The sequence below is a fragment of the Plectropomus leopardus genome, chromosome 15 (genome assembly GCF_026936395.1).
Source record: "Plectropomus leopardus strain MGB_pleo_1.0 chromosome 15, ASM2693639v1, whole genome shotgun sequence".
NCBI classification, from domain to species: Eukaryota; Metazoa; Chordata; class Actinopteri; order Perciformes; family Serranidae; genus Plectropomus; species Plectropomus leopardus.
Genome location: NC_142190.1, coordinates 2,213,152 through 2,225,154, shown reverse-complemented (window position 1 = coordinate 2,225,154; position 12,003 = coordinate 2,213,152). Strand labels below are relative to the sequence as shown.

The 12,003-nt window shown below is 39.2% G+C and overlaps 1 protein-coding gene across 2 annotated transcripts in view; it reads right to left on the bottom strand.

Annotated features, from left to right (window-relative positions):
* Positions 1-12,003, bottom strand: part of tspoap1 (TSPO associated protein 1) — a 104,856-nt gene that overhangs the window by 26,719 nt on the left and 66,134 nt on the right. For both annotated transcript variants that reach the window (XM_088088952.1, XM_088088953.1), the window contains 6 exons: positions 9,024-9,204; positions 7,441-7,530; positions 6,802-7,007; positions 3,308-3,414; positions 2,204-2,313; positions 542-1,417 (listed from right to left, as the gene is read on the bottom strand). In XM_088088952.1, the coding sequence (XP_087945078.1) occupies positions 542-1,417; positions 2,204-2,313; positions 3,308-3,414; positions 6,802-7,007; positions 7,441-7,530; positions 9,024-9,204 (1,570 nt within the window). The remainder of the gene's footprint in view (positions 1-541; positions 1,418-2,203; positions 2,314-3,307; positions 3,415-6,801; positions 7,008-7,440; positions 7,531-9,023; positions 9,205-12,003) is intronic.

Sequence of the window (12,003 nt, the reverse complement as noted above, 5' to 3'; positions counted from 1 at the left end):
ACATTTTTGGGATTTTGGCACGTTGCTAGGGTTTTTATTTATTTATTTTTACCTTTTAGGATTCTAAGACATTTCTAGGATTTCAGGATGTTTCTGGAGCTTTAGGACATTTTAGACTTATAGGATATTTCTAGGATTTTAGGGCATTAGGGTCTTATCTAGGACCTCTGTCGGGGGTGTGGGGGATTCTTTGCTAGCACTTTTTTAAATAAACAAGCTCTATTTTGATGCTGTTTTATGCTCTCTGACACCTTATTTATACTAAAAGTACAAAAATAATCCTCAGTGTGAATCTCCTTCTTCTTTTTGTGAATTAGAAAATGGTCGGGGGGTCAGATTTGGCCTGCAGGCTGTGAGTTGAGGATCACTGCTGCACAGCTCTAAGACTTTTAAACCCTTCTGGATCATCAGAGTCAGACCTAAATGTTCTGTATTTCTGTCAAACTTGAATTTACTTTCAAATGGAGAAAATGAGTTTCATGATTCACAGACTGTGTCGTTGCAGTTCGACATCGTGTGACATAAAACACCAGATCCTGACCTGCCATCAGCGTGCTGAAGGTGATGGTGGCGCTCCTGTGTTCCCGCCGCTCCACAGGTAACTCCCACGGCGTACGGTGCGGCCGTGCCTCCACCTTGACGGAGTACTGCAGGCTGGGCAGGAGGTTATTGAGGCACAGCGAGCAGCAGCCAGCCTTCACCAGCTCACACTCCTCCTCGTTCAAGGACACAACGTGCACATAGTTACTGTTGCTGGGCAGCCAGGTCAGGTTGGCAGAGGTGGCGGTGATCTTCTCCACGCGCAGCTGCGTGGGCGCCACGGAAACGTCCCGACCGACCAGCATGCTGCAGCGCAGCTGGTCCGAGGGGCCCTTCTCCGTCAGGCTTTGCACCGACACGCGGTAGGCCTTGAGGTTTACGTCCAGCCGCTCCAGCACCGCTTTGGTCTGGGCGCCGAAGGGCACGTTGAGCCGCAGCTCCTGGTCCACAAACACATTGTAGCTCCACACGTTGCCCCACCCCGCCGGCACCAGCGGAGGGTCCCAGCCGATGATGATGCTCTTGGCGAGCTGCTTGATGAGGGTGAGCTTACGTGGGTAAGGCACAATGTCCACTCCCACCTCCTCCAAATCCAAGTCCAGGCCGTTGGTGAGGGGGGCTGGGACAGCCAAGGCCGATGCTGAATCTGAGGGGGCTGAGGCGGGGCCGGAGGCGGCGGACGCCTCGGTCCGGTCCGAGGCGCCGACGCCCGCGTGGAGGTGATGCTGGTGGCTGGCACTGTGCAGGCTGCTGTCGAGCAGGGAGTTATGGGACATGTCCGCCGTCTCTGGGTGGTGAGTGCTCATGACATCGTCGTCCGATACGCGTTCCACAAAGTTAGAGGGGACCAGCCCTCTGCGCCCGTCCATCAGCTCACCTGGAGGGAGGCACATTAACCCTTTAACACCCGGAGCAGCATCCGCTTTCTTGTGCTCGTTCAGACGCCTTTCAAAAGCATTTAAACCTTTGAAACCGGAGAAAATTGATTTGATTTCTTTCGAGAACTGAGGGAAAAACATAATGAGCCACTTTGCATAAAATGAAAAATGACAAGGAAATGATCAGAAAATTATCTGTGTGGATTTTGGATATCATATTTAAAAAAAGCGGGACATTTTCCAGAAAACTATCATTATAATTTTTATATTTTTATGTTTAAAATTATGTTACAGAATAAAATAATCTTTTTTAGCACTTTCTTAAGGTCACTTTGATTTTATTTTCCTTTTTTTGCATGAAAAACATGATGGGCAACTTGGCACAAATGTCCAACAAACTGCAAATTAGCTGAGGGTGGAAGTTTATGAGCTATTACAAAAAAAACAAAAAAAACAAAAAAAAACAAACGGGTAAAAATGCAAAGAAAACTAAATTCATAGTTCTTATAGTAACATATTCAAAATTATGTCACAGAAGCAAATAAATCAAAAAGAGGAAACTATAATTCTAATTATCGTAAATACATATTTTTTAAGTTATGTAATTATGTAAAAAGTTATCTTCTTGGACCCTTTTTAAGTTTTTGCTCTGTTTTGAGCCATTTCGACTTCAGGTGCTCATCGCCCTTCTACCATGTTTTTTCTCAGTTTGCTCAGGTATCAAAGGTTTAAACACTAAATACCAAGTCACGACAGACAATGAGACATTTATGCTGCAGGTTTACCTTCATAGAAGCCGTCATCGTCCATGTCTCCGTACACGTAGATGTATTCTCCGGCAGTGAGAGGAAGCTCCACTTCAGGGTTGTCATTGGGGCCGTCGTACGGATTATAGCTGGAAAAAATAAAATTACCATGAAGTTATTTTATTGAAACATACATTAAAGTGTAAATTTGGTATTTTTTTAAACTGGATGCTATTTTCCCATGTTTTTATTTATTTATTTATTATTTCTGTTTTGGTCCATTTCTGAGTGAGATGAAACAGGCTGTCTGAGTGTTTGCTGCAGGCACTGACGGGCTCAGATTGCAAGTGTCTGAAAACGTTATGGAAAGGATCCCTACAGAGAAAGACCTTTTTGTTTAGGAGAAAAAGCTTTTTGTTTAACCAGAATCAGACCTGAAACTGCAATTTGCCAAACCCAAACTCCAATTAAATAATCAGTAATTTTAGCATGTAAAGAGCCAGCATATTTTCACATCTAACTGGCTGGGTGGGGTTTTTTTCGAAGTAATTTTATTTTTTGTTTGTTAATTTAATTTAAATTAATTTTTTAAATCACTTTTTTTCATTGTATATATTTTTATTTCTATTATTATTATTATTATTATCATCTATTTTTGCTATTATTTTAAGTGTTTGTGTTTTTATATTTTTATTTATTAGTTTCATTTTTATTCTATTTTTAATTTTATTTTTTGCCAGTTTGTAGGTGTATGTCTTGTAAATTTTAACTTTTTTATTTTTATTTTTTTAAACTACAGTTTTTAGGTAATTTCTTCTTAAGCTGCTCATCGTCTTTTTGCTTTCTTCCCCTTTTTTGTAAGAATTCAAGCCAATCTGCTCAGGTTTCAAAGGGGTTAACAAAAAGGTCTTTCCAAAATGTTGTCTGGCACAAATAATCTGAGCCTGTCAGTGACAAAACAAACTCTTCTCGTGGACATAAATGGACGACGTGATTCAATTTCAGCCTGTTTGGCTGCTGCTGTCTGCAGCTCTCTCGCTCTGAACGGGACTCATTTCAGAACTTTTGTGTCCCACTGGACACAAAACATGAGAATTTAGGGTTGACACAGTGAGACAAACGTTGCTTCAGTGTTATACTCACCTGTATCTTGCAATGAAAACCTGAAGCTTTGCGGCTCCTCTGCTGACCGTGTACGGAGCCGGGGCCACGTCGATGTCCAGCTCCTCCACTTCACTGGCAGTGTCCACCTGACAGCACCCAAAACACAAGATCAGCTGCCGCACACTTAATTATCAGTTAATTATTAGTTATAGATAATTATTAGTTATCCTAAACCGCTTGAATTGTGTCCACAAACAACATTTTGATCCAAATCCTTGTTTACAAGGAGTATTTTTTTGTTTAGACTTTCTACCCTTATTTTATTGTTTTTATTTATTCAATTTACCTGCCCCCCCACCCCCCACCCCACACACCTTCTTGTAAAATCTTACAAGAAACTGAAAATAAGCAAAAAACATCAGCAAGAAATTAGTAAAAGGTTAAAAGAAAATTATCTGAAAATAAGCAACAAAAAAAACTTGCAAAAAAATAGTAAAAAGTTACAAATATATTTCTTGAAAATAACACAAAAACATATTAGAAAGAAATTAGTAAAATAAGCAAAACAAAAAAAAATAATTAGTGAAACGTTTCAAGAAAAATGTCCTAAGCAAAAAAAGCAAGAAATTATTAAAAGTTTTAAGAAAATTATCTGAAAATAAGCAACAACAACAAAAAAAAACACTTGCAAAAAAAAGTAAAAATATAATAACATATTACTTAAAAATAACACAAAAACACATGAGCAAGAAATTAGTAAAATAAGAAAAAAGAAAAAAGAAATTAGTGTTAAACATTTCAAGAAAAATGTCCTAAGCAAAAAAGAAATCGACAAGAAATTAGTAAAGGTTACAAAATAATTATCTAAAAGTAAGCAAAAAACATTAGCAAGACATAAGTAATAAGTTATAGACATGTATAAATTATATTTAGTAAACATATACTCTAATAACCTCCCAGCTCATTTTCAGGTCATTTGTCAACTTTTACAATTTTTTTTTGCAATTTTCAAATTCTGCATGTTCCTCTATGAATGAGCGCAGATTAAATACTGTGCAGAATATTTTTTTATTTTATTTGGTGAATGAATTGACGCACCTTGGCACCTGCTGTTGACTTCCATTCATAGCGCTCCTACACATCACAATAAGAGGGTCTGTGTATTTATAGCTCCCTGGGAAAACCTTTTTAAGGATAATCACTTACAACTACTACAGTATAACCTTCATAATCCACACAGGCCGATGGATTATCTCACTAAATATGAGCTTTATTGAAACGTGTGCAGACGAGATGAAAAGACCACCGACCCGTCTGCACACACGGCGCCACAAAAATACTAAATATCTCCCGTCATGAATGAGCGGAGGGCGCTGGGGAATATTCAGCTGCGGCGTGACCTCGCGTGAGATGACGGGGAGGTCAAGGAGGGCTTTTTAATCCATTAAACCCACACAATCAATGTGATCGTGCGCGGCCGTCTTGGTAATCTTGGTGAGCAATCTGCCTGACGAAGTAGAAACAAAGAGCTGCAGGCAGGAGTCCTGCACCGTGACGTAACCCGAGTGAACATTAAGACTCCAGACCTGCAGCCGAGGATTAAAATTAACATCTAATGCACATCAAAACCAATTCATCTGCAAATTGACTTAATTTTTTTCCCAACAAACATAAAGAAGGTGATGATCAACTTAAGAAATGGAAAAAAACTGGAAAGGAAAAGAGAAAGGGGGTTCAAAAAAATGTATGTGCTTATTGCTTTCTTACTTTCATCCAATATCCAATCCAATATCAGCGCTTTGTTGACTTTGTGTTTGTGATATGTTTGTACTAAATGGTGAATACAGGGTTAAAAAAGGGAAAAAAGTCATAATATAGTATGAAAAAAGCTAGAAAAAAAGCAAAGCTGCAAATGAAAAAAAATGAAAAAAAAGCAAATAAAAAAATGAAAAAACGAATACATAAATAAAATAATCTAAAAATAAGCAAAATTAAATACATAAATAAACAAGAAAAATAACCTGAACGCAGTGTTAAAAATTAAATTAAATTAAATAACAGATTTTTTTCGGTAACATAATTTATATATATATATGTGATGCACGATAATGATTATTTCAACTGATACCGATAAACTGATAATTTCCAGCTTCTTGTGGCCAATAAGATACCGATAACCGATAACCAATAACTGATAACTGATAATGGATAATTTCTTGTTTGTTTTTCCTTACGTGAGGGTATGAAAGGCTGAGATATGGTGAGTACAGATGATACAATTTTAATCAATTTCATTGTAAGATTTTTTGGGGGTTTTGTGCATCAACTTGACAAAAATAATACCGTGTTTGAGTTCTACACTACAGTAAAAACACTGATTGACGGAAAATCTGGTCATTGGCAGGGAAAGAGTTAAAAAAAGAAACCATCGCAACACGGGCAAAATCAAAGCTTGTTATTATTGCTTGTGGTTTTATTTATCGGCTAAAAATGTTACTATCGAAATTATCGATATGACGTCATAAGTCCCATTATCAGTCCGATAATCATTTCTATATATATATATATATATATATATATATAATCATGTCATACCAATAATTACGCTTATTAGGGATGCACAATAATAAATTGTGTGTGTGTGTGTGTGTGTGTGTGTGTGTGTGTGTGTGTGTGTGTGTGTGTGTGTAGGCCTATAGTTCTTTTTTTGTTTGTTTAGGGTTTTTTTGTCTTTTTCCTACATTTTTGAAAGAAATCAAAGCGTTAAGTTCAGGTTTAAACGTATGTGAAATAACGGCAGCTCAGGAAAAGCTGATGTCGATCCAGTTTTCCTTCTTTCAAGTCTGCAACACCATTTTAAGCATCTTTTTTGAGTCACTGAGCGAAAGTCTTTTAACTTTTTCTTTTATCTGCTGGTTTAACAGGGTGAACGGCCTGAACAGACTCGTCTGCTAAAGATCATCAGAGTCCAGCAGAGAGACTTATGCTCCCTTTGGGAGAAATATGAAGCCCAGAAAGCAAAAGGAATTATCAGTCAATCTGAGCACGTCCTGTCACGCAAATTCACTTTAATGCCCTCAGGCCGGCGCCACAAAGCACCCTTCGTGAAAACAAATCTCTAAGTCCTTTATTCCTTCTGCTATCAGGCTGCTTAATGCGGACAGTATTCCTCCTAAATAACGGTTTTATTTTGTTACCACGAAGCTGGTTTATTATTGTCTGTTCGCCTTCACACGGCTGGCAAGCACATATATTTTATTATAAATGTATTTAAGAAATGTGTAATGCATCAGAAAGTCCCATTTAAAATTAAATTAAAGCAGCCCCCCAAACACCCGTCCCCATGGCAACGGTACTCCTTCATAGCAGTGCCCCCACCTCTGGAAAGCATAAGCACAAGTTGGACAGCCGACTCGACAGGGACTAGAAAACGTGTCTGCAGGTCGTGGCTAAATAAGACTTAGTAATTGAAGTAAAGTGTTCCCTCTAAAGTGAGTGAAATGTGATGACGGTGTGATTTTCGGAGCCGTTACCTCGTGCGTTGGGCTCGACTTGTGCGGACTGAGGTGGGTGTCAGACTTGGGGGTGAGGTGTGCGGTCTCGGACTTGCTGGAGGTGGAGCCTGACTTGCTGACGCTGATGGTGGGCAGCTCCCGGTGCTTGGTGACGGGCGAGCGCTCCACCCTGGACAGCCCGGCGGCGTGGGGCGTGGCCCCGAGCCGCAGCGCGGCGGCCACATCTGACGGGACGGAGAGAGAGAGAGGAAGAGGATGACACGTAATCCAGCACTTTAACAGACAACACCCTGCCACTGGTTTAACTGGTGAATCCTCGGGCGGCGAGGTGGGTGAGGTCACTGGTTGACATGCAGGACGCTCAAGGTTGAACGCGGCTGATTAAACAGCGGAGGGAAAAATCCCGCGTCCATCTGTCTGAGGTCAGAGGTCACACGACCTTGTGTCACAGCAGCGCTGTTAAGGGGCTTAACTGGTTCATTTCTCACCTGAGCCCAGGAGCACTGACCCTCCTGAGGCCGGCGAGCGCCAGAGAAGCTCGCTCGCAGTGCTGAGCTGTGACGGTGCGGGTGAGATGGCGGTTACAACATGCCGTGCTTTTTTCGTGACCAACACATATCATGAGTGAGACGGAGAAAGTACCGAGCGGATCATTACCCTCGGGGCAGGAGAGAGGGTCACCTCCCTCGAGACTCCAGAAGGCTATCTCACCCAGGGACACCATATCCCATGAGCCACCTGTGCAGTCTAAAACACATGAACAGTGCAGGAGAGACAGAGGTTGGACACAAACAGAAGATTCGGACCAGATCGCACTGTTGTTACATTTTAAAGGATATTTTTCTTCTTTTTTTCCCAAGTTTTTGTGTCAGAGTGACTGATGGGAACATTTTTTAAAAACTGGTCCAGTATGGAGTAAAAGCGCCGCAGCAAGCTTTAAAAAAAGGCTGCAACATAACGGGTTGACATCGCCAATTTACATATTTGTTTTCGTTTTTCTATGACTTTTAAATGTGCTTTTATTTTATTTTTTTCAGTTTTTTTTAATACTAATCATTTTATCTCGTAGCTCTTTGAGATTTGCTTTCAAATGTAAAGTGCATTATAAATAAAATCTATTATTATTATATTGTTGTTGCTGAAAGGCTCAGATCCTTATGTGTCTGGCAACATTATAAAAAGGATCAGAGATGGACATTTTTGTTAACTGCTTGAAATCTGAGCAAATTAGTGTGATTTCTTACAAAAACTGGGGAAAGCAGCAATGAACAACTTAAGAAGAAATGACCTAAAAATTGTAAAAATAAATAAATAAAATAAAAAGTGAAAAGATACAAGAAGTGCATCAATTAAAATAAGCAAAAATAAAATTAATAAAAAAAAAAAAAAAAATACAAAGAACAAAAAAAAAAATCAAACAAATAAGGAAATGACCTGGAAAAATATACTTTTTAGAAATACAATTCTATAAAAATATTTCTCTCTATTCAATTAAATTTTATTATTAAAGCCAATTATCACAAATCACAATAATCGACCGACCTGCTGGTGGAAACACCATCAGGCTGAGCCCAGACGTCCTACAGAGGAAGCTCAAAAAGCCCTCATGAGGTGCTGGTTACGTCCTGAACCTCCCACAATGCAGCAGAGTGATACGGTAAATCATATTTCTGTTATGGAAGAGATGACTTTCTCTCTTCGCCTGCAGAAAAGTGTGTTGAATGGGCTCTGGGCCGAGCGGATGAAATATGTAAGTCCTTTGGATTTTGCGGCGGAATTGGATAAATGACCCCATTATGTTGTTTTATTCGGACATTTATTCTACTTTCCTCTCGAGTCGCCTCCTGAAATATTTCACAGAGCTTTTTGCTTGAATTTTGGAAAAATCTGAACAACAGAGGAAATTAAACTGTGTCTGTCTTGATGCATGTTTTGTACTATAAACTACTGTCAAAAAACAGAGAATGTAAAAATAAATCAATAAATCAATAATAATAATAATGATAAATAAATACATAAATAAAGTAACTTCATGAGATGAGGAAACCATCCTGAGCAACAGATACCTCTGTCTCTGTGCAAGTCAGGACCTCGTGTGGCGTGGCGTCATGTCATGTCATGTGGCGTGGTGTGGTCTCATGTTGTTAGGAGTGGTATCATGTCATGTGGTGTGGTATTGTGCAGTGTTGTGTGGTGTTGTGGCGTGGCGTGGCGTGGCGTGGCGTGGCGGTGAGGCTCACCTCGCTCTGTAGTCAGGCCCACCCCGTTGGTCAGAACAGAGAGGCCGGGGTTGGTGAGGAGGCCGGAGCCGCCCATGTCCACCTTGGAGGCCTGCAGTCGAAACTTCTCCAGCTCCTGGGACAACAAGCCAAACTGTTCGCTCTGGCTGCGACATTTGTCCTCCAGCTCTCGTACCTTCGACTGCACGCGCGGTGGGACGGACGGACAAAACAGCGGGACAGTAAAAACACAGTTTTTACACAAAAGACTAAATATACAAAAACAAAGAGTTCAGATTTGCCTAACAGGCTTACATTACAGATTACAGTCTTAATTTAAAGTTTTACTCGTTGTTTTTATTTTATCCCTGCTGTTTATTTTCATTTTTATTTTTATATTTTATTCTATAGACTTTTAACTCTCAGTACGCTTTAATATTACACACGTTATCTCACTATTACACACGACATTACACCCGCATCGCTCTGCACACACAATGAGCTTTTCAAAATCAAGCTTTAAAAGATATTATACATTAATATTATTTTCTACTTTCATTGAAGTTTTTTTTAATTTTATTTTTTACAAACATTAGTCCTAATAAAAATATCAAATACACAATAATTTTCCGAATTTTAACCCTTTCAATGCTAGGTTTTTGTCAAGATGCAACTATGTTTTTAGATGAAAAAAACCCATAAAAAATCTATTATTTTCAATATACTACATGCAAAGCAAATTTCTTTTTTGTTGATCACAGCCTGGGATGATGTCAGTGATTTGCAGCAATGCTGATTATGACCTAGATATGCTTCGTGGAAACAGACAGATACATACAAGATCAGACAATATGGCAAATATACAGTAAAAAACATACAGTATATACAGTATATTATAAATAAAGTACTGTGACATAAAGTTAGACTTCTGCAGGTCAGACAACATTTGTTAGAGATTTGATATCAGCGTCACACACAGACAGGATCACAGGTCGAGTGGAAAGAGAAAAGGCGGGAAATAAAGGCGGGTGGTTTTCTAGTAAGATGGGAAAAGTAGCGTGACACTTGTTTATTTTGTGCTTCTATTTAGATTCACTTTAACACTTTGAAACTTGAGCCAGTTGGTTTGATTTCTTAAACAAACACTGGGGGAAAAGGCAATGACCAATTTGCCAAAAAATGTCTCGAAAAAATTAGAGAAATTAGTAAAAGGTGTAAACAAAAAAAGCAAAACATTTGTTTTTACAAAAGAAGGGAGGATTACTGGAAAAAAAAAATCAAAAATAAATATCTAAATATATAAATAAAAAGGGAAAACATGCTAAGAAAATGTTACCTATTATTATTATTATATATTTAAAATTATTTTACAGAACAAAAATATATTCATGTATATATATTTTTTAAATTTTCATCACTTTTTCCAGGTCATTTTCTTGCTTGTTTTTGTATTTTCTTTCTTTTTTTTCTTATTTTCAGGTGATTTTTGTTAATTTCTTGTAAAGTTTTGAGTCTTGTCTTGTTAAGTTGCTGCTTTTGAGAGAAATCAAACCTTTTTTTAAGGTTTCGAAGGGTTAACAAAGCCACCAGACAGCAGGCTGTTGTGTCAAAACGCTGCAGAGGTTTCTCTCAGAGTTTCTATACGTGGCCGATTTCACTTCAGGTTGCGGTGGGAGTTTCCTGGCAGGCGGATCTGACAGAAGCTTTTGCACGAAACTGTCTCAGCAACATTTCCTGTCAGCTCTCACCTACGCAGAGCCGAGTCTGCAGTGACCCAAGTGCTAAAACGCTGAGAGAAATGACTTAAAATCCTAAAATGAATCGTTGATTACAAACAGCGATCAGTGCTGCGTTGGGTAGAAACACAGAGAGTCTACCTCCACATAATCAGATTAAATAAACACGATAAGTGAGCTCGCTGCAGCTGGGAGCAATAACTGTTCCTCGTCTGAATGACCTGATTTCACACACACTTTGGTAACCTAAAAACGCATCAAATGTGCCTCTGTGGCCACATGAAGCTTTTATGGAAGACTAATTACTGCACGACTGATGCTCCTGCTGTCACTGAAACCCGGCACTGTACCTTTCTGCAAACCATGAACACATTTGTACATTTTATACATATCAAAGTTATGAGCTGACTTTGTCATCTGGAGGTGGAGGGGATGTTAGATGTTGATATACCGAAATGAGACGGATACCATCTGCAGACCGCTGTTCAAGACCGACAAACAACAAAACCAGCTGTGATTCAGCAACTCATTGCTGCCCTTAAGGCACCAAACGTGGGGGTTTTTATACCGCTGCTGCTTTTCCAACGCCTTTTAAGGCAATAATCAAAGGCCAGAAGGCTGCCTATTTGCACACCACTTTTAAAATTAAAAAAGTACAAAGCCAGTTGAGATTTGGCAGGTCATTACTTCTTCCTCAGGCAGCAAACACAAGCGCTTTTTAAGCAGCTGCAGTTCAGGCACCAAATGTGGATGTTTTTTAGCGACCTGTCCCTGTTTCTCCTGTTGTTTAAAGGCACCAAATATGTTTTTTTTAGTGACCTGTTGCTATGTTTCAATCAGTATTTCAGGCATCAAATGAAGGTGTTTTTAAGGGACCTGTGTCTTTTTTTTCCTGTGGCTTTTAAGGCACCAAACATGGGTGTTTTTCAGGATTGCTGTGCTTCAAACGGCACTTCAGACACCAAATGTGTGTTGTTTTTTTGATGACACATTACTGTGTTTCTATCAGGATTTTAGGAATGAAATGAGGGTGATTTTAAGGGACCTGTGTCATTTTTTTCTTAAAACTTTTAAAGTTCAAAACACGCATGTTTTTAATGACCCATTGCTGTGTTTCCCGCTGCCGTTTAGGCACCAAACGTGGGTATTTTTTAGCGACTTGTCCCCATTTTTCCTGTTGTTTTAAGGCACCAAACATTGGTGTTTTTGGTGACATGCTGCTGTGTTTCTATCAGGATTTTAGGAATGAAATGAATGTGTTTTTA